Source organism: Strongylocentrotus purpuratus, unplaced genomic scaffold (assembly GCF_000002235.5).
Source record: "Strongylocentrotus purpuratus isolate Spur 01 unplaced genomic scaffold, Spur_5.0 spur5_scaffold_6, whole genome shotgun sequence".
Taxonomy (NCBI): domain Eukaryota; kingdom Metazoa; phylum Echinodermata; class Echinoidea; order Camarodonta; family Strongylocentrotidae; genus Strongylocentrotus; species Strongylocentrotus purpuratus.
Window position 1 is genome coordinate 44,806,602 of NW_022145612.1, and position 24,544 is coordinate 44,831,145.

The window sequence follows — 24,544 nt, forward strand, 5'->3', positions numbered from 1 at the left end:
TACTACGTCATTATTTTTCCTTATCTAAAACATAAGTGATTAAAATGTATTTTTGGATTTTTTTTTAATATAAAATATTGATTTTCAAATACATGGCTATAGCCTACGAGACGGCAGTTTCGTGGGCTGTCGGTCCACTGGGAGGTCCAGAAGTACGAAGATGTTTTTTTGTTTGCACGGAATAAGAAAGAAAGAGAGAAAGATAGAGAGGGGAGAGAGAGGGAGAGAGAGAGAGAGAGAGCAAAGGGAGATGGTGACGGGGGGGGGGGGTACGACGGGATAGAGTAACATCCAACCTGTCCCCTTCGGCCCTATAGGATAAACGGCTTGTCTAAACGCAACTGGATTAGAAAAGTATAATAATAGGCTATATACACGTAGGATTCACGTAGTGGAGGATTTACTATAACTAGAGCAAATGGGAAATGCTAAATATTCTTTCTGACTGGCAAATTTCCTGCCCCCCTCTCTCTCTCTCTCGCTCTCGATCTAACACTTTCTTTCCCTCTCTGTTTCCACTCGGTTCATGTATTTCGTGCCCAATCGTTTTCCCTCATCCACTCTCAGGCTTTGACTGATGTCAGCTACCCCCTCCATTTTATTTTTTTACCACGCCACCATAACTGCCTCTCTCGGAGCTCCCCCGATATACGTCAGCTAGGACCCCAAATTGGCTTTTAATCGACAATGGGTCGTCATAATTATGGCCACTGGCAACCATTAAAAGAAGTGGTTTTAGTTAGCTAGCTCAAGTCACAATTATATTTTAGTAATGTTTTCTCTAAAAATCAGATGGCAAATAGAATAGCGTACATTTGTTACGTTTTAGCTCTCTAAATGAGGAGCAAAATGCATTGCTCAGCACATAGATGGCAGCACTACATTCGTTCCTACCTGAAATATTGAAACAAATCCGTGAACAGTGATTTTTTAAATTAAATATTAGTATCAAAATATGTGCAATTCATATATTTTGAAATAAATTGTACTCACAGGACAGTGACCAGGAATTTTTTACATCAGTAAATGTTCGTTTAGTTTGAAATCTTGAACAGAATTGTATGATAATGGAATGAAGGAGTTGGGGGATTGAAATAGTTTGAGATGAAAAATATTGAGGTTAACCACTATAATTCCATATAGGCAACTGGAACAATACAAAGTGGCAATGTCTTTCAATTTTTCTGAACGTATAGGGATCTACTTCGTGGCAGTATTAAACCATATAATTATGTATATCGTATTGAAAATAATGTAAAACTCTTCAACATAGCATCCACAGTTTTTCATTACTATTCCTGATGGTCACTGATAATTTCGTCTAGCCTTCTTTTGATTTTCCTCCTAGAGCTCATAACTGTGTCCAACAAAATATCTGTGGCCTTTTTTAACACGATTTTAAAGGAAAAAGATAATCGTTAATAGTCTATATCATGATTAAAAAGTATCCCCATCCCCTTCTTTCTTCTTCTGTAATTTATGTAGGTTGTAGAATATGTTCAAAAGATTACACGCGCAGACTCTCTTTGATTTGTGGGAGGCTCGTCGTAGTGAATTATCTGCGCCTGGTGTACACATGCAGTGGCTTTTGTTTTCTTCACTTATTTGATTAATAGATTACGTCTGTCTCTTGGTATTCGGGAAAGGGGATTCGTCCTTTACTGGTACACAGAAACAATCTACTGCAAGATAAACAATCCATATTAAATAATAGTCTTGTTCTCTCGACATACGGTGGTCAGAGCTCAAGATTAGCTTTAACGTTCTTTAACCACCCCATGACTTATACAGCCTGGGATTTTGCTCCTCCATCTCTCTGCGTATTTCTCTTTTTTTCTGACAGTCTTTTGATACTATTATCTTTCTCTAAGCTCATTTAGGCAGTATTGGGATATTAAATCTTATCTTCATTAGGGCCCAAGGAAGAGTTACAATTTAACGATATTTAGATTATTTGGTCTACAGCGTAATGTCACAGACACTCTCAAACATATATCTATACACCTCCCCCCCCCACACACACACACGCGCTCACACACACGCACCCACACACACACACACACACCAATACATACGCATATTTCATCATACAGTATTTACGAATCTTCCAAAACACTGTAATACCACTGCTGTAATCTTTTTGTAAGCTAAAAATATGACAAACAGAACACATTTCTGGTACAAACAATGCGAATTATTGTGTGATAATTGCAAACATTTTGTGGCAAAATAAATGAACATTCGACGCTGATTCACAAAAAATAACAATTTCAATATCTGAAATGACTTTCATTGCAAAAATAGATCAATATTTCATTTTTTCAAAACTTAACATAATTATATACTCTTTATTGAAAATATATCAAAGGACATGAATAAATCCCTGGTAAATTCAGCTAGGCATTAAGACAAAATGAACCTACATTAAACACAACGACACATTATATCTAAAAAAATATTTAGAAGATAGGAATAAACTAATTCATGTATATACAAAATATTGTCTGCCTTATACAAGACTGAGGCCTATCAAACATCGTATTAAGTGTTAAGAAATATATTATTCATTAACTCATATTGAACACTTCTTTCAAACGTCTTTAGTTTCTAGATAATTGCTTTTGAGATCTTTCATGGCAGGACCTTAAAGGTATTACAAAGTTTTGGGAAATTTTGAAAAATGGGTGGATAGTGATTCTTTACAATTTTGATATATTTGGATGCCCCTGTGGATGTATTAAAAACACCATAAATTTTAGCCCCTAAAACACTTCTGTTTTCGAGAAAAATTGAATACCAAGATTTACCGGTGCTCCCGGTAAATTTTGATAAATTTCAAATAGCTCCTACGGCCGTACAATGGTAGCTGCGACCATGAAAATATGTAGTTGTGGTATATCATTTCCGAACGACAATAGCTAATCGGTCGATTTTAGTCAATAAGCATTGTTTTATGTGTGTGTGTGTGTGTGTGTGTGTGTGTATTTGGGTTTTTACAGACGTGTATCAATCAGATATGATTATTTACGTCTGGGGACCGACTTTTAACGTCACCATCCGAAAGACGTGACTCAGTTTCGAACCTGCGTTCTCGGCTGAATCAGTTTGTAACTTCCACTGTTAGCTGGATTACAGGCGCACGCCACAACGCCTAGTTATAGTTTAATTATTATCTTGACCTTGAGAGGGAGTTATTCAACATAAAATGTTTATTATTTACAATTTCATAACTTAAGAGTCGATTTCGACCGCGACAACGATCACTGAATATTGTAGGATCGTATCTGCTTCCAATATTTTAATTTGAACCAAATTCATGACTAGTACCAAAACGTTGTACTATCGTCTTTATTTTTTGTCTCATACATGTACCAACCACACATAGATCTACCGCAGTTAGAATTTTACAGATAATATTGCTTATTTTTCTCTTGTGTATATTCTTGTCGGAGCTATAGCAAATCACAGTCGTTCATGACTAGCTCCTACTAAATGAGCCAATTCCCTAGTTCATCTTCTTATGTTTCACACGACAAATGAACAACATCTCGGGCGATTATCACAATCAACATCAAAGTAAGTCGAAACAGGACCGATGTGCAAGTTATGTTAATTACGAGTCTTTGTCGTGATTGATGATGTCATTAGGCCTACTGTCCGTTTCAAGAGGTTTAGAATGAGAACAATGAATCCACAAATGAATGTTCAAACTGTTTTAAGGAATGCTCATGAGTTTGGATAGCTTTCAATTCAATTCAATTCAATACAGGTCATTTAGAACATGTTCCACAGTACAAAAAATAAATTATATACATGTTTGTTTTTCAAAGATGTGAATTGCAATTGTTGATAAAACCTTTATTGAATTAAATACCAATTTACATGAAATACTTTACATTGATAACATTTTCGGCAATGAATGTCAGATGTTGAAAGATGTTGTAAAAAGTTTTATCAATGCATATATAATTTAAAGATGATTACATTTCCGCTATCATTGAACAATATAATATCCGATTAAAACAGTAAGAGGTCAAGGAGAAAAATCTCTTCTATTCATGGACTGTTTACATCCAAGTTACTCAAATTATCCGCAGATATCATTGCAAAACCACTCATTATATTATTTAATCAATCATTAAAAACTTCACGATTTCCATTTGATTTCAAGATTGCAAAAATCACTCTGATACACAAGCGAGGAACGTTTGGTGTGAATAATTTCAGGCCCATGTCAACAATTCTAGAGAAAGCCTTACACAAACAATTGTATTTTTACCTTAAAGGGATAGTTGAGTTCTGTTGCAGGGGGCGCTATACAAAATAATTTTTTGTGTAATAATGAAAAAATGAGTGTCAAATTTGAAAGAACATAATATTTAAATGACAAAATCATCTTTGTTTGATCAAAGTCGGTTCATAGACGGCTGAAATATAACGATTTCTGATACTTGTGTACCACCACAAATATTAGATATTGTGAACATTTTGGGGTCTAAAATTACCTTCATAGCAATTTTAGGTTCTAAAAGGGCACTATAAATGTAATAGATAAGATTAAAAGGATCAACCATGCACTTTGAAGGCATTTGCTAATACTTGTGTACCACCACAAATATTAGATATTGTGAACATTTTGGGGTCTAAAATTACCTTCATAGCAATTTTAGGTTCTAAAAGGGCACTATAAATGTCATAGATAAGATTAAAAGGATTAACCATGCACTTTGAAGGCATTTGCAGTCTGAAAACAGAACTCAACTATATCCCTTTAACCAAAATAATTTATCATCAGAACATCAGTCTGGATTTAGACCGAGTCATTCTACAACCACGTGTCTCACAGAAATTACTGATTACCTTCTTGATAATATGAATTCGGGTCACATTACTGGAACAATATTTTACGATCTTAGGGAAGCATTTGACGTTTTTCCACATAAAATAATACTTGTTCAACTAATTTTCTATGGCATGAGTAACAGTGTGACTGTATGAATGGTTTATATCTTACTTAATTGGTTGACATCATTGTGTTACTAGATAATCATTGTAGCGAGTATTTAACTGTTAAATCCAGGGTGCCTCAAGGGTCAATTCTGGGCCCATTGATTTTTTGTTTGTTTATTAATGATTTTAGTAATTTAAAATGTCATTATAATTCCGAAATCTCACTTATGCTGACGATCCTTTCATTTTAAATAATTCTGATAATATTTCTGAAGTTCATCTTTTTTAAATAAAACTTGAATAAATAAATAAATTAATATTAAATTATATATATATATATATATATAGAAGGGATTTTATTAAACAAATTCCTTTGTCGCAGTCTTACAACTAAATTGCCATTGGAATACAATTGGAAAGTACTTTAAAAAATATGTCGATATTTTATGAATGAGTGACACTCCTTTTAAAAACTGCAACATCCAGATTTGGCAACCATTAGTATTTTTTCTAGCTGGTATCGCGAATCGTTCATTTAAAAAAAACCCATTATATTTGCAGTTATTTTCATTAGTCACATCAGTTGGGTTTTTGATTGAGTTATTTATGAATTGATTGATTGATTGATACATTGATTGATTGATTGGTTCGTTGGTTGTCTGACTCAGTATCAGGATTAAAGCTTAGACTGTAATCTCTATCATTTTATCGGCCACCTGCCTATGGAAATAATTTTATCAAGAAGGATATTCTTCTTCGCCCCATATCGATGATTATTTTATGTCAACGCTGTATTCTTTCATCACTCGTGTCGACATGCTGTGCGTGTACATGTTCCTCTATTGTTATTCCTACTCCTAGGTTATTTTCAGCCACGTTTTGTTCACGACAACAGCATGATTTTGAGATTTGTGCAAACATCCCTTGCGGGCCAATGGTCCTACAAAGTGATATAAATAGGAACAGTCCGTATACCCAGCTGACAACCATGACTATCATTAGAAATGTCCCCAACTGAACATAACTGAGTACTGTGGCAGGCAACATGCATCCCCCTGCAACCAAGGTGGTAAGTGCTGCGAGTGTAACAGCTGAGCCAAGTGTCTGTAATGCATGCATTGACCGAGATGTCCTGTCTGATTCGGTTGCCTGACGGTAAGCAACACCTAGATGAACTGTGAAATCCACTGATAGACCAACAGCTAGAGAGAGGACAGTTGACTCAAATATGTTGAGTTCCCATCCTAGTAGAACCACCGAGGCGATTACAACAAACACGGCACATGCAATGGCATACATCGCGTAAATGGTCACTAAAACGTTTCTGATAGTCATCAAAAGGACACAAGCTGCGAAAACGAGCGACATGCCTACAGAGAGTGGTGTTCCCCTAGCTAAACCTTGTTGCAGATCAAAGAACGACATCTGCAGGCCAGACTCACTTATAAACCATCCCCGACGCAGACCCGTAGGTGCTTCAGCCATTCGATCTGCTATGAAACCATTTACATCAGACCAAAATTGACCAATGGTGTCATAGCTCAATGAATACTTGATACTTGTTTTGATTACGAGGACCATTCCAACTACTTCATTATCTGAATTAAACCATAAACCAGGTATATAGCTTCCACAAGCTTCCAAATCCTGACACACAATACCGTAGAATAAAGGCACACAACGATTGAAAAGAGAGGACGAATATGGGAATGTTCTTTGGCCACAACATGGAGAAATATCTCCTAAGCACGTTTTCTCCATGAAACCTTTGAATAAATCAATGAAACAAAACTCGTTCGGCGCAGTCGCCATATTATTATCATGAAAGCTTGCATTTCTAAGATCTGTACAGAAATTATAAAGCCATGTTTGAGCTTCGGGTGATTTGACATCAAAGTTCTTGTCAATGACTGTAGTTCCATCGGAATCTGGATCCCAATGGTTCCCATTATCTACAGGTTCTATTCCCCAAACTATATAAGCCGGCATTGTGTTTTCCGAATCAGTCTCAAAGTTAAACATCTCTTTGTAGACCTGGTCATACTGCTCCAAAATATGACTTTTCCTAAATACCTGAAATTCAGATTGGGATGGGAGACGGAGGCGTGGCTCCACGAACACTACACAGAACCCACCTATTCCAAGACCACTTAGAAGTAGAATCCACAGGAACCGTAACTTAACAATGATAATTGGCAAGTACTCTTCGAACAACTTCCTGCCAACTCTGCTCACATGGTCGTATATTCTCCCCGGGAAAAAACATAATCCACAGCATCTACATAATCCTTCTTGCCCCTCTTCGTCGCATATGAAATATTTCTCATGAAACATGACTGCCGCTGGTATCCAAGTAACTGTGAGGACGAAATTTACCAAAATGGAAGTACCAGCAAAGACAGAAAAGCATCGAACTGCTGTGATGCTGCTGACGCATCCTGCAAAGAGAGCGCTTGCCGTTGTGAGACTTGTAACAAACATGGTGGTCACGGCATGTTTCAGAGTCTCACGAAGTACTAATACTCGATTCTCTCGACCACCACCATGTTCTTTTTTGGCCAACTTCCAGATGTCGACATAAACGAAGCAGTCGTCGGCCCCTACACCGATCACTAGCACTGCTGTTATTACATTGACAAAAGGAAAGAAAACCAATCGAAAGATAGTATGATAGAGAAAGTAAGCTACAACCATCGACATAATAATGCTAAACATAGTCATAATTGTGACAAACAATGAACCCACATACATCCAAATGATGGCCACTACAGCAAGGCATCCGAAACCGATATAGATGGAGTCTGATAAAAGGTAATCACCAAATAAACCGAATTTAAATCCTCCACCAATGGCGACAACTTGTACTGCATCATCGGTTAGTCGAGGTTTATCGGTATATATGTCATATAAAGTTTGATCCCAATTTGGCACAGGTTGAAGCACCATGACAGTTTGCAGATCAAAGGCACCTTTCGCTACTTGCAGTGCAAAGTTCTTCGGGGTGAGATAGTGGAATATGGTGTATACCCCGGAGTTAGCTGAACAGTTTACAGGAACATCACTGCAAATAGAGCCACCATCACCGCCAAGGCATCCTCTTGAGTACAATGCAATGCATTCCTCTAGCAGCTGTTTCATTCCTAGTACATCACTGTCATCAATGTCATCGCAAGATTCTTTGCCAACCATCAATGATGTCACTTGTCCTAATGATATCGAAGGGCAACAACTGCCATTTGTACGATAATCGCAGATCTGATCAAAACCGACGTAACTGCGAAAGTTTTCCTTGTCATGTTGACACACAGCTTTCATGCCAGTAGAAGTGAACATCTCCATTGAGTCGGTAGATCGGTAGACCATTTTGAACCTAGATGAAACTACGGAAGAATAAAAAAAGAATTGTAAAGATATGATATATTCAATATCATTCTGTCGACACGGTTTCATAGGAAAATGCATCGCCGCTTGATTATTGTGAGAAATTATGAATGCATCCTTCGGTCTCGATTTTTACATTATTTATACATGATATTGAATTGAGTGAATGAGAGATAAAAAAAAAAGACTGAATACCCATTATAAATGTGAGCGAGCTTTTGGGGAAAATGAATGAAAATATTGCTCTAAGTCGCTCTATAGGGGCGCATATTATAAAGAGAAAGGAAAAGGAGCAATTATCAGATAGAAGGAGAAGGGGCAATAATAACAAGGAAAAGGGGGCACTTGTCAAAGTAAAACGGGCACCACTCAGATTTTGAATAGGGGCAATTATCAAAAGTGAAAATGAGCACTTCTCGCACTTGTGAGAATGGAAAGTGACATATATGGCAAGGAAAAGGGTCACCTATTAGATTGTGTTAGGGTCATTTATCAGATATGAAAGGGGGCATTCATGAGAAGGGAAAGAGGTTTTCATGAAAGAAATGGGGGGGGGGGGGCTTATCACAAGGAAAAGGAGCAGTTATTATAAGGGAAAAGGGACACGCGTCAAAACAAAAGGGGCACACACCAAAGGTGAAAAGGGGCACTTATTAGGAGTGGAAGGGGCACTTTTGCAGAGAAAAAGGGCACTTGTCAAAGTAAAAGTGGGAGAACTCTAAAAGTTGTCTACACAAAATAAAATAATTCAATTTTCTCACGTACGATGGTATATGATAGTTTGGGCGATATACTTTTACTTGATAATATCTGTTCCTTTTTTTTATAATCAAGAAAAATCAACACTTCCAATCATTTTGTGCACACTTCAAATGGAAGTTATCCTTGCAGTGTATATCGCACATAAATGCCAGTTGGAGATTCCCCATCTAATTACATGTATTGATCTCGATTTTCAAAAATTAATAACTTTCTCATTCAGTCTATGTCCGATTTTTTTTTTCTCATACTTACACTAAACTTCATTTTATTGTTTTAAAAAAACTTTCTACTTCCTCTCAAGACAAATTTCTATAAAGGATTCATTTCGTAACTAGGCTATCTCGCGAGTCATCCCTTGATTGCTATACATTCTCCCTTTCTTCCTCTCTCAATCTCTCTTGCCTACACTTTTCGAGTATTCTCTACGCTCTATCTTTCTCCAATTTATCCACATCTCCTCATATTCCAGTTTATGCACTTTATCTATACTTAAACTACATGTACATGTATCATTAACATATGTTTTGAAAAATACCATGGTGATGAGATCTATGTCGTGGCAAAATTCCGGGGGCTGAGCCCCCGGAAGTTCAGGGTTTTTAGGCATTAAATTACAGTCAGATGAGCATCCAGGGGCCACCTGAGAGCCCTTAGGGGGTCCAGGGGCAGATCCCCCGGAAGCTCAGGGGTTTTAGGTATTTAATTACGGTCAGATGAGTATATTTTAATACCTCATTTGTGACATTGGCAGGTCACTCGTTTTTTTTCTCTCTCTCTGTCTTTGTTCCCCTTTTTGACATACTTTTCGAAAATATGAAGGGGGCTCGACCCCCGAGCCCCCACGTTCTGACATGAAGGTTTCTCAATAAACATATTTTTTCGCCCGACTGTAATTTGGGAATTTGTAATTTTCCAACAAACGCATAAAAAGGTATGATTTACCAAAAAATACCTTCATGTCATGTCAGCAACATTAATTTTGTAAATCACTGGTTTCAGATTACAATTACCCCCCTATCAGTACGCCAGTATAGGGACATGCGGAATGAATAGGAAATTTAATTCCTGTAAACTTTCCTTTTCTTTGAATGGAATATCATGTATATGTGCTTCAAATAAATTTTTATTATTTTTAATGTTCATTTTGGTTGAAAAATACAAACCATTTTACTCCTTTACTGCTTTTAAAAAAAGTGTGTTTTGCCCCCCCCCCCCAACTTTTTGGGTTGGGGCGAGCGCTCCCTGCCCCCCGCCCCCCCCCCCCACACTTCCGGCGCATATGTAGGTAGGACACTGCACTTATTAATCATACCGTTTTTCGGGCAGAAAAATGCAACAACACAAATCCCTACCGTGGAATGATGGACCCTTCCTCCCACACCTTTTAGTTCATAATAATTTGTTTGTTGATGGGAGATTCCCCTTGGCGTCCTCTGCTAAATCAGGCGTATGAAACCTCGCCACATTTCTATTCTTTCTTTTAAAGGGAACTCTCTTTTGTATTTGCTCCTCAGAACTCAATAGATGTTTAGTTTAATGATTTATTTAATTGCCATAGTTAGCTCGTTCTTTAGAAAAAGAAAATGTCAGAATGATTTATTTTTGTCCCCTACTTTTTCTTTCGTTAAAAGGAAAAACGCCCATTTCATAATCTCGACATACATCCTGATTCCTTGTAAGTGTCGGCTTGCATGGTGATGTAGATATACAGTAGGTTTGCGGTTGCACCATGTGTGAGAGAGAGAGAGAGGTTTGAGGAGTCCTGAAAAAGGACTCTGGCTCGGTAATCTGACGACGGATAGTCAACCTGTTCGAAACGTCGAGGCACTCATCCTCTCCAAGCGCTATAGTTCTCCTGAGAACTATATGCTAAGAAAGATAACAAACAGTCCTTTTCAGGACTACACTCCTCCAAGAAAGATTACCGAGTCAGAGTCCTTTTTCAGGACTGCTCAAACCTCTCTCTCTCTCACACACATGGTGCAACCGCAAACCTACTGTATATCCTGATTCCTCTTTAGAAATTTTTTTCCATTCCACTTTTTAAAAAGAGCTATAGAATTTTCTATTAAAAAGAAAGATGATTGTGAAGTTTTTTAAAGTTCATAATAATCTTGTTTTTTAATGGGAAATTCCCCTAGATTCCCTGTCCAAGTTAATCACGCGCATGAAACCTCACCACATTTCATATTCTTTTTGTTAGAGCCAACTTTCTTTTGTATTCGCTCCACAAAAGTCAACAGTGAGGCGAGGTGAAAAACCCCTAACCATGAAAAGATCTTTTTTTCCATGAGTTATTAATTCACCGTAGCAAGCTCGATCTTTAGAAAAAAAAAATGTCATAATTCATAAGATTTGTAAGGCGTCAAATCCACTTGACAATCAATCAAATGCTCAAGGCGCAGCTTGTGCGAAAGAGGAAATACATGATAAATAATGATTCCCTAGTCATACCTTCAATATACATGCATAGAAGCTCCTTTTTTAATCGTTCGCCTTTTTAAAAGATCAGAATTTGCCGTTTTATAAAGAAAAAGAATTAAATAAGGGTGATATGATTTTGCATTCCCGATGGTGAGGTGGGGTTTATAATTATGAAAATGGAACATTTTTCGTAAGTCCTAATTTAAAATATAAAGCGATGATTTTTATGGTTCATAATTTCGAAAATTAAATAAACCGGGCTGTTAATTTTTTTCTCACCTTCTTTATCACACGTTTGTAATCTTTTAATCAGGTATTGATACCAAGAACAATATACTTTAAAACGATATAATTTAAAACATTTACTATATATGTAGTATGCCACCCCCACGTCCCCCCACTTCCCCCCCCCCCCCCCCCCCCCCCCCCCCGCTGAAAAGAAATTATACTCGACAATAAATGGCGGCAGTGTCCTTTTTGTAGAAAGCCTACGCGATTTACCAGAAATCTTTTCCTTATCTCAGCTTCATATAGGCGTACAGTCACATTTTTATGATATTCGGGCTCCTCCGTACTCGAATATCGAAACGTCAGAAATCTCGTTGTTTTTGGGGGGAGAACCCTCCCCCTACCTCGTATGTCCATGAGTAACTTTATTAGTATATATAATTATGAGTTACAATTTTGATTTTGATTTTGATATTTTTTTTTCGTATTTTTTTCGTTTTTTTTTTCGTTTTTTTTTCTTCTCCATTTTTGTGAATTTGAATTGTTTCAATGTTTCGGTTTCCTATACTTGGTTTCTAGAGGTGGAAGGACATAATTGTAAAAATCATGTCATTTCATGTAAATTATTCACTGTGGGGAGAAATATCTAGTCTCGTGGCATAAGAAGGTTTTGGTCAAATAGCAAATATTTTATTCTTACAATCTAGGGTGCAGCTACCTAGTACATCATCATCTAGAGTTTGGTTTTGGATGTCTCTGGTTACACGATGAGAACACATGTCGCCATCTGATTTGTTAGATGATGATGGGCATGGGTAGACCCCATCAGCACCATACTGCATTCTCCTCAAAGCTTTCAATCGCCCACTGATGACTGTTCCTCGGGCTTCGAATCCCTGTCAAAATGAAATACAATTGAAGGAAAGTCAATCGTCTCGTACCCTCCTTCATATCATAAGATAATTTTTCTTGTTACACTTGAATCAATATTCTTCTGATGAACAAAACAATTTCCCTTCATTCGTACTGAAGTGAATTGATAGCAAACATTACTCAAGAGTTTGGAAGCTTGGGTACAGTAATGGGGCCCTATTTATATTACTGACATTACATGGGAACTCGACAGTAAAACCGTTGAACCATCATGTATATAAGTTATTGCATGAGTAATTTATGTTACAAGAATACCATATAGACAACCTTGAGTAGAATTCTTTTAATAAAACTTATTATTACTAAAAAATAATTATAGGCATTTCTATATAAACTTAATTGTGACGTTTCCGATCACCTCCCCATTTTCCAGTTGACAGAATGTGTTCGTTAGCAGGAGTGTACTTCTCATCTCACAACAAATGAGTCAGTGTTTTCTAGATTAAATTATTGAAATCCTTCAAAGGAATTAAGTCTGAATAATTGGCTTTGTGTGAACAGATGTGATGATACAAACTCAGCATATAAAGCATATTTACATACACTGTCTGGGATATGTAAAAAGTTCAACGGAAAAACAGAGATATTCCAAGAAAACCATGGATAACTCAAGGGTTTTATGTTCTATCAATAAGAAGCAGAGATTATTCCGGAAGTATATATCAAAAAAACATCGTCTAAAAACAGTTCATTATACAAAAATGTATAGTAACAAATCGAAATACATTACTAGATTATCAAAACGAAAGCACTATGCACACCTTTTTGGAGAAAAAAAAATTGAATCTCACTAAAACTTGGCAAACAATTAATGATATTCTAGGAAGAAATAGGAAGGTTAAACTACCGCAATATATCTTAAAATATCAAACAAATATCTTATGACAAGGAAATGGCTGATTCGTTCAATTCGTATTTTACTAATGTTGGTGCATCAGTTGCCAACGATGTTCAGTCAACATCTAACCACTTTTCGGAATACTTGAATCCCAGGACTTCGAAATCTCTGTTTTTTAATCCTACAAGTGAATGCGAAATTGTACAGCCTTTTGTTAAGGATTTGAAACCTAGTTCCTCGTGTGGGATGGTATAAGTACCAATTTTGTGAACAAAATTATACATTATATTTCTTATCCTCTGAAACACATTTTCAATTTGTATTTGTCCATAGGCATTGACCTAGACAACTTAAAGAGAGCTAAAGTAATATCTGTTTATAAAAAGAATGATCCAATTCAATAAAAAAAACTATCGCCCTATATTTCTACTTCCAACTCATTCAAAAATCCTCGAACGCATTATATTGTAAAGACTCTATAGCCGTCTGTCTAGAAATAGCATTCTAACAAAAAAACAGTTTAGATTCAAACCCAACCAATCCACGGAAATGGCCCTGGTACACGCCTCAGAGCATATAACCCCATGTTTAGATAACAAAATATATACTTTAGGAATATATTACAGTATATTGATTTAAGTAAGGCATTCGATACCTTAAATCATAACATAATGGTACAAAAATTGAAAAATTATGGCGTACGTGGTATACCACATAACTGGTTTGTTAATTATCTCAGCAATAGAAAACAATTTGTTAGCTTTAAATGTTTAGGTTCTGAGACAATGCCTGTGGTATGAGGAATACTACAAGGGAAAATAATAAATTGTTTACGTCTTGCATTTTGTTATATTGTGAATTTTAATGTTTTGTATTTTCCACTTTTGTCATTTATGTAATATGGGTCCACCCACTTCCCTCAAGCCATCGGCTTTATCGGGTTCTAATGATCCAGTACACCTCTCAATATATTGTACATGTGATTTTGTTTAATGAAATAATATATTGAATTGAATTGAATTGAATAGCGACGTCTACATGTATCTAAAAATTCTATTCCGAGGCGCATTTATTATTACCCCGGCTTTAGCCTAGCTGCCACTACAGCACTGCAGCATTTTAAAGAATTAAGTCCTGCCAGGTACCAATTTACATCGCCTGGGTTGAGTGTGGCAAATGTAAATCAATATCTTGCCAAAGGACATTAGTGCCGCGGCGGGACTCGATACCGAGGACCTTGTGATCGACAGTCTGGCGACGTATCCACTCGACCACGACACCTCTACAAAATTAATGATTTTGAATAACAAATAAATGAATAGATAAATAACTATAATATGAACAGTATCGACATACAGTCAACATCAAATTAAAAAAACACTAAGCCAACCAATCTTTCTAATTTAATGTTAATGACCAAAGGTAATGTATTATTCAAAATACATTATGGGTGTCCCTTACAAAAGTGATATAGTGTAATTTCAATGTTCAGTAAAATGCAAGCCAACCAATATCTAGAATATTATCTAACCTTTGTTGGGTTATCGAAGGAAGATAATTCATTGAGAAGGACACCAAGGCCGGCCGAGATGATGACCACCAGTAAAACGAGTAACATGACCACGGACGGGTATGTGACCAAGAACTGAGAATACCTGAAAGTGTTTAACAAAGCACGTAAATTGATAACCAATGCATTCGATGAAACGAATCGTTTTCTGTAAAAATGTAAGAGATAAAATGACAGAAATATTATGCGAACATAGTGGAGTGCAGTCTCTCTCTCTCTCTCTCTCTCTATCTCTGTTTAGTTGTTTGGGAAAGACATACACATAAAGAACGATCTGAAAGGTAAAGACCAGTTATGGTCATGCGATTGCATTGTGAAAGAAACGTTGTGGAATCGATCAGAAAAGGTTGATCATCTAGCATCTAGCATCTGCAAGGTTCTGGAATAATCAAAATGATAAGAAACTTGGCCCATTCTTCGTAAAGTTACAAGCACTATACACAGAAAGATGTATATGGGACCACCCTATATCTCTCAAAGACCATGATAGAAACAAATTTACCAAATATATGAATTAGTAGGCGGTTTCCCGGCAAATTTTGTATCATCATGTATAAGTCAAAACATATTCTTTCACATGATTGGTAATGAGAGCTTCCATTTCATTTTTTGAAATTGGGGCGTTTCCAATACTGGTCTTTACCCTTAATGTATATGAGATACTTTAAGAATGCCATAAAAACCTAGAATTCATCCCTAATAATGATTAACACAAAAATGCTTTCAAGTCAGTGGTGGAATGTTTAGTGAAAGAGACAATGGTCCTCTAAATAATTTTAATTCAATAACTCTAGAAGTAACACTGGTTTTCTATCCAAACTTTATTCTGGCATCAACACCCTAGCTCAGAAAGTGCAATTGTAAGCAAAGAGGTTACTAAGCAGCTTAATTTTACGTTTTGTTTTTGTTTAATCCACTAACCTCTTTCCAATGATTCGGAAAATCATCATGATAAAACCAGGGGTTGGTCTCTCTTCAGTTAAAGTGACGTCCGCAGGACCTTCGAAAAAAGAAAGGAAAACAAAATTGTTTATAATTTCTCTTCTTTTCCTCTTCTATAAACATCGTCTACGAAAACAATTACAAAAGGGATCATAATGTAAAACTTGTCTTATACAATTAATGGTAATAATTAGTAAAGTACTAAGTTTATTAATGTTTTACACATTTGAAAAACTATTATCAAGACCTTGTTACATGTTGAAGCATGCTGGGAGATAATCATGACTGAAATCTTACATAGTTCTTCATATTAAGCAAATAACTACCGTTGGTAAAGGTGATGGGACAAACTATCACTTCCGAGGCGATATGGATGTAGCTATCTTCCGAAGCGAAGCTGAGGAAAGATAGCGTATACATTCTGATCGATGAGGAAGTGATAGTTTGCCATCGCCTGAAACCAAAAGGTGATTATTTGCTTTATATTCCACATCTAAAACAATTTAACTACAAAAAGAAAAGGACGTGTATGCATCTACATCAAAGACACCATGCCCAAATTCACACCAAAAAAGTTTAACAGTTTAACCCAACCCCTTGAGGGTATGGTGCGCGCATGTGTTTGTTTTAATTGCGCTCATTGGTAATGCGCGCTTTATTACGCCTGTTTTAGTGCGCTTTTGGAAAATCTTCAGTGAAAGTGCGTTGCCCTTTGTAGATAGTACCTCTATCTTTAGTGAAAGTGCGTTGCACTGTGTAGATAGTAGTACTATCTACACAGTGTAACGAACTTTTTGCTTCTCCCATCAATAATGGGCGAACTGTCTTTCATCACGTGATTTACTTTTGACCAATCGTAGAGCAAGATTCTTAATATGTGATACACGTCATCTTCTTCTCTGATATTATTATAATCATTATTAATATTGTTGGTATCATTATTATCATCACTAGTAGGACCACCACCACCAGCAGTAGTGGTAGTAGTAGTTAGTAGTAGTAGTGGTGGTGGGTGTGGTATAGTAGTATAGTTTCACTATCATCAATACCTTCATTTATATCATCACCATCTTTATCATTATCGTCGTCATAATTATTGTTATTATTATCAACTATTATCATCATCAAGGATAATCTAGACTCTAGAAAATTCAAAGTTGAAAATGTTTACTAAAAAACCCACAAGATGATAACTTCAAGGCGATATATAATGTATGGGATAGTTAATTATGAAAAACGTAACTTATCTGAAATTCTACTCAATCATGAACGTTACCCTATTGTTTCTCTTTGATGGGACAAAATAGAAAATTGAGAATTAAAACAAATTGTTACAAAAAAAACGTGTTGGAAACTTGCACGTAATGATAACAAAATAATGACGAATGTCTTGAGGGACAACATGTACCACGGGGGTAACCCGACACATGCTCCGCCGACGATTGCTCCGCCGACATTTATTCCGCAAAACGCGACAATTGCTCCGCGACATTTGCTCCGCCGACAATTGCTCCGCCGACATTTGCTCCGCCGACATATGCTCCGCCGACATTTGCTCCGCCGACATTTGCTCCGCCGACAATTGCTCCGCCGACAATTGCTCCGCCGAAATTTGCTCCGCCGACAATTGCTCCGCCGACAATTGCTCCGCAAAACGCGACAATTGCTCCAGTGACAAATGCTCCTCGAACGACAGTTGCTCCGCCGACATTTGCTCCGCCGACAATTGCTCCGGGGACATTTGCTCCGCCGACAATTGCTCCGCCGACAATTGCTCCGCCGACATTTGCTCCGCCGACAATTGCTCCGCCGACAATTGCTCCAGTGACAAATGCTCCTCGAACGACAGTTGCTCCGCCGACATTTGCTCCGCCGACAATTGCTCCGGTGACATTTGCTCCGCCGACAATTGCTCCGCCGACAATTGCACCGCCGACAATTGCTCCGCAAAACACGACGATTGCTCCGGTGACATTTGCTCCGCCGACAATTGCTCCGCCAACAGTTGGTCCGCCGACATTTGCTCCGCCTGAAGCGACACTTGCTCCGGTGACATTTGCTCCGCCGACAATTGTTCCGCCCAAAAATGTCCCATAAAATACAAATGCTACTAGTACTACGACAAATGCTTCGCCGACAATATTTTTTTTTTCACGGGTTATTTTCTTTTCTTTTTTTTTCTTCATTTTCTGAATGCATTTCATGAAATAATGTAGATGAAATGAAATGAATGAATGTTGATGACAATGATAATAACTAGATTTGTAATACTTGTTTTGAACAAGTATAGGTGGGCTGGTCTATTTAAAATTTGAGACAAAATAAAGGACAAATTTAAGATAGCTTATTGTCTCAGCTACAACATACTCGAATTTCAGCGTAAACGAAGCTAAAACGACGGAGATATTGCTCGCGAAAGACGGGAATGTAGAATCCAGTTTTGAAAAAAAGTCATGTCCCATAGAGAATACACGCAAAAAGTGAAAAATTGATATTCCTCCTTGAATCGCAAAAATACGCCATGATGCTTTTGTCGAAATGAAAAATTATGTCCAATGCATTTGTAGTGAATTATCTCAGCTAGAACATATCGAAAGTTGGAAGAAAATCAATCAATATTTACAGAGATACAATCAATTTTCCAAAAATATGCTGATGTCATAATATGCAAATTGGAATTTTGAGTTCGGAGGCCATTATGATGACGTCATGAGTTAATTGAGGGTCAAATGAGACAAGAAATCATATTTCCAATTCATACTCTACAAAATATGAAACAAAATTTGGGGTCACCTTACATCCTAAAGAGCTACAATGGATTTTGTATAGGCATGTTTTTGCCCTCATATGCTATGTATTACAAGAGCTCGCACGCACGGACGTGTATCTTAAACGGACGCTCACTCAGTTATTAATGGTCAGAAATATGTTAACAAGGTATCAAAATGCTTGGGAAAATGTGCCAAATATGATGACAAAGAAAAATTGGCGATTCTTTGTTTCAAAATGCCAGAACGCGCGAAAACACGAGCGCATGCGCGTGTGCGAGATTTTTTATAAAAAGCTTAAAATGGCCTAAAACGTATGTAAAATTATTTTGAGACTATTTTGAGCATTTTAATATTTTGCGGACGTACGCGCACGCGCGCGTTTTTTGACCTGAAATTAACCGGACGAATATGGACCTTAATCATGATAAATATGATTCAAAAATGGCTTTTGGTTATGAAGATATGATCATGAGTTGATTTTCAGGAAAAATTACAAAATGGCGCCTAGATGACGTCATCAGTGAAGGTCATTGTTGACAACATTATTGTGTTTTGTACATATGCCTATACATAATGTGTGCCGAATTTGAAGGCATTTGATTGATCCATTTTCAAGTAATCGTGCTTACAAAAAAGTGGTTTGAAATAAGTAAAATAAATAATATAGGCAATTCTAACGAAATTATAAGGTGGTCAGTACGATATACAGCCCACCTGATAATAAAGGCAATTTTAACAAAATTATAAGGTGGTTTGTATTAGATACAACCCACTTAATAATAAAGGCAATTTTAACAAAATTATAAGGTGGTCTGTATTAGATACAGCCCACCTGATAAATAAATAAAGGCAATTCTAACGAAATTATAAGGTGGTCTGTACGATATACAGCCCACCTGATAATTACAAAAATAACATTAGTAACACCACCAACCATAATAATAATTGTTGTCATTATTATTGTGATACTGCTTCTAATACTACCCCTACTACATGTACTAGGAAGAAGGAGGGGAAGAGGAAGAATCTTATTGTTTATTTTCTGTATTATCGAGGCATGCACAGGGAGGTAAAAGAGGGGAAAGTAAGGCGACGAAGAGGGAGGGAGGGGGAGAGAGAATGAGAGGGGGTAGCCCATGGCCCGGGTTCAAATTCAGTTCTCTTTAATTTATTTGACCCAGTACTGATGATCATAATTTTATCTACCATGTGATTGCCATGTGTACGCCACACTGAATAGCACTAGCTCACATTTTGTTATTGTTGTCAAGAACTTATTGGCATGCAGCCAGTAGATTTTCATCATGTGTTTGATCTTGTATTGAAAAAAAAGATCAAACACATCATCATAATCTACAGAGTGCAGCCAAAAATGTCTTAACAACAATTGAAATTTCTTTCAGGAAGCCTAACACTAAAAGTTGTTTTTGATTCAAAGAGCATCGTAGAGACGATGAACAAATAAGAATAATAATACATTTACGAATACATTTTCAATAATACATTTTCCCCGCCAAATAATCCGAACAAAAGAATCAACTGTTAAACGAATGTATCATGAGTCCTTGAAAAATTAATTAATACTGCTTGTCAAATATTATTGAAGAACAGCAAAGGCGAACGCGATTGTCGCTACAATTCAGAAATCATTGCTTGCATTGCTTTTCTCTCAAAATTACCGTGAGATATCAAGCTACATAGAACTATGATCGACACAAAAGATATTGTCTTAAAAACAGTCGGTCGGCCGACAAGTTTTTTTCCCTACGAACTGTGACTTTGTATCCACTGTGACGAATTTGAGAGTGACTACAACTACAATACTTGTATTTTCTCGAAGTTTCACTTTCCTATAATATCAGCTAAAGAAATCAGAGATTTAACATTTTCAGGGAAACTAAATTCAACCCCCCCCCCCCCCCCCCGCTTATTCAGCGGCTGGCTGAGTCGTTGCGATTTTTTGGGGACTCTAAAAAATAATAAATAATAATAATAAAGAATTGATTTGATTATAAAGAATAACGAAATGCCTTCAAAGTGCATGGTTATTGCTCTTATTCTTATCTATGACATTTATAGTGCCCTTTTAGAACCTTAAATTGCTATGAAGGTAATTTTAGTCCCCAAAATGTGTGAAATTAGCCAATACGATCATACCAATTCAGCTCCACTTCCAAAAAAACATGGTGACCGTTAATTAACTGTTTAATTAAAAATAACAATACATGAGCCAGCTAATTGTGGGTTATATAAGCAACACGAAAATGCCAACAAAAAAGCCAACATCGGCATTGGCTGAAATACAACGTAAAAAGGCATTGTTTCGTTTTTTTCATCGGTTTTTTCAAATTTTTCAAAATATCTAATATTTGTGGTGGTACACAAGTATTAGAAATCGTTATATTTCAGCCGTCTCATAAGCGATTTTGATCAAACAAAGATGATTTTGTCATTTAAATATTATGTTCTTTCAAATTTGACACTCAGTTTTTTCAGTATCTCACAAAAAAATATTTTGTGTAGCGTCCTCCGCAACAGAACTCAACTATCCCTTTAAGTTTGAATTGAATTAAAAAATTTAGGAAATTCATATGATTTCATATGCAACATACAGGCTTTCTTTTTTATAGAAAGAAAATGTTACTTTTAATAGTAATAATCAGGTTTCTAATTATCATGCACCCTTAAAGAATGGCTTTTTTACGTTATCTAAGAAGAAGAAAAAACAGTTTTGTCGGTTTAGTCAATTGACTACTATAACATAACATTGATAGCTCACTATACGCATATGCCAATTTTACCTTCTTTTTTTAATCGCCCATACGTATTATTATCATATGAATGCAATATAGAATCATCAATAAGTAAACTTAATTAATAAATGAAGCAGACCGTTCAAATCATTTCGTAAACATAATCATACTTTATACGAGAAAAAAATTCTTCCCAAATCAAAAGAGTTTCGTTCAAATCACATTTCATCCGTATATTATGTAATAAGTTTATTAGCCATTTTCATTATTGAGCCAATAGTTTTGATTTGATTTGATTTGATTTATTTATTTATTTCTGTTTGATTTTCTTTTTCTTTTGCATTTTTACAAATATATAACAAACAAAACATTGCAAATTTTACACATTTCAAAAGAATATAATGTCGAATAAAGTAACTAATCGAAAACATCAAACAGGAGGGTTGACAAAGTAAGCAAAGCTTGATAGCATGACTACCCTCAACGGATACATAATAATACGAATATGGTGGAACAAAATGTTGGTAAAAGGGGAAAGAGAGAGAGAGAGAGAGAGAGAGAGAGAGAGAGAGAAAGAGGAGGTGTACATCAAGATTCACAGATGTATGTGGTACAATGTAGTTGGATTTCAATTTGATATATGAAGATAAAAAAAGAAGATGCACATTTGAATATTGGGTGGTCAACTTGGAATAAATTATAGAATGAGAAAACTCATGAGGATTCTACACAATATGAATAGAAATGTGAGATCAGCGAGCTGGTTTATATAGACTGTAAACCTTTGGATATAACTTTTCCCATGCCTTAAAAGAAATGTATATACCGTATCATGTAGGGAATCGTATAGTTGCTATAAATGAATGAATGAATAATGATATCTCTACTACTACTCTAAGATATGATGACATATTTACCGTAATAGTGGCTCCACACAAAATATCTGTTAGATCCTTCGTAATGTCTTCAAAAATAATGCGTTTCTCCCGGTATCGAGGAACAACGTTCATCTCCTAAGTCAAATTAAACGGAAAACTGATGTTGGGAGTACGAGTCATTCGCAAGCCATCACATTGTCTGCGTGTAACAAACATGAATAATGTTATGAACTCGCCCGTGCGCGCCTGTTAAAGGTATTACAAATTTTTGGTATGGGGTCATGAATTTGGTTCAAATTAACACATTGGAAGCGTATGCGTTCCTACAACATTCATTGTTCGTTGTCGCGGTTGAAATCGAGCCTAAAGTTATGAAATTGTAAATAATAAACTTCTTATGTTTATAGCTCCCTCTCAAGGTCAAGATATTAATTTAGCTATGAAACAATATTTCTTGACTAAAATCAACCGATTAGCTATTCCCATTTGGAAATTATATATCACAACTACGTATTCTGAGATTTTCATGGTCGCAACTACCATTGTACGGCCATAGGCGCTATTTGAAATTTATTAAAATTTACCGGGAGCACCGGTAAATTATTATATTCAATTTTTCTCGAAAAAAGAAGTGTTTTAGGGGCTATTTTTTTTAGTGCTTATAATACATCCACAGGGGCATCCAAATATATCAAAATTGTAAAGATTCACTATCCACCCAATTTTCAAAATTTCCCAAAACTTTGTATTACCTTTAAGGTCTTAAAGTGCACCATGGTCTTAACCGTCTTAAAGTGTAACACGGGGCTTTCGCACCTGAAAAATAGTCGCTTCGTGCGGACAACATCGCGTTGACATGCCTCGCTCGAGAGGGCTGAGCATCTTCTAAAGTTGGAGGGGGGGGGAATAACAAAAAGGGGGACTTTCTAGAAGAAAAGGGGCATCTCCAAAGGAAAACCTTAAAAGTAATACAAAGTTTTAGTATGGGGTCTTGAATTTGGTTTAAATGAATATATTAGAAGCATATGCGATCCTACAATATTCAGTGATCATTGCCGCGGTTGAAATCGAGTCTAAAGTTATGAAATTGTAAATAATAAACTCTTTATATTGTATAGCTCCCCTCAAGGTCAAGATATTAATTAAGCCATGAAACAATGTTTCTTGACTAAAATTGACCGATTGGCTATTCCCGTTTGTAAATTATATATCAGAACTACATATTCCGAGATTTTCATGGTCACAGCTACCATTGTATGACTGTAAGCGCTATTTGATATTCAATTTTTCTCGAAAGCGGAAGTGTTTTAGGCAGGCGCGGATCTAGGATTTCTTTAGGGGGGGGGCCCAAATGTGAAATTATGCGAGCCAAATATTGGTACGTAATGGTGACCAGCAGTGACGTATTGCGGGGAGGGGGGTGGGTGCAGGGAGGGGCGAGTTCCCCTCCCTCTTGACGTTTCATTGAATTATTAGAGAAAGAAGACGTTTCGTTATACCGTTTTCGAAAATAATCCTCGTCTAAATTCAGTTTTTCCCAGCCCGCGCAAAGCGCGGCAGCTTTTACGATTCATTAAACCATTAAAGAAAAAAGACGATTCGTCGTACAGTTCTCGACTCTAAATCCTCGTCTGAATTCAGGTTCCACCCCCCCCCCCCCCCCCAACTCCCGCGCAAAGCGCGGAAGCTTTTGCGATTCATTAAACCATTAGAGAAAAAAAACGATTCGTCGTACAGTTCTCGACTCTAAATCCTCGTCTGAATTCAGGCCCCCCCCCCCTCCCGCGCGAAGCTTTTAAGCTTCATTAAAAGCATTAGAGAAAGAAGACGATTTGTTGTACCGTTCTCGAAAATAATCCTCGTCTGAATTTAGTTCCCCCCCCCCAACTCCCGCGCAAAGCGCGGAAACTTTTACATTTCATTAAATCATTAGAGAAACAAGACGATTCGTATTACCTTTCTCGACTCTGAATCCTAGTCTGAATCCAGTTTTTCCCCTACCGCGCGAAGCGCGGAATTTTTGACGTTTCATAAGATTATGAGAGAAAGAAGATGATTCGCTGTACCGTTCTCGACTCTTAATCCTTGTCTGAATTCAGTTCCCCCCCCCTCCT

The 24,544-nt window shown here is 36.7% G+C and overlaps 1 protein-coding gene and 1 pseudogene across 1 annotated transcript; both read right to left on the minus strand.

Annotated features, from left to right (window-relative positions):
* Positions 1-5,705: 5,705 nt before the first annotated feature.
* On the minus strand, positions 5,706-8,323 carry LOC105445246 (annotated as a pseudogene).
* Positions 8,324-12,304: 3,981 nt separating this feature from the next.
* On the minus strand, positions 12,305-22,630 carry LOC582965. The gene is made up of 4 exons (XM_011680533.2): positions 22,470-22,630; positions 16,008-16,086; positions 15,048-15,171; positions 12,305-12,641 (listed from the first exon to the last, which is right to left on the minus strand). The coding sequence occupies exons 2-4, from the start codon at positions 16,034-16,036 to the stop codon at positions 12,420-12,422; spliced, it is 375 nt and encodes a 124-aa protein (XP_011678835.2). The 5' UTR covers positions 16,037-16,086; positions 22,470-22,630; the 3' UTR covers positions 12,305-12,419.
* Between the last annotated feature and the right edge of the window lie 1,914 nt (positions 22,631-24,544).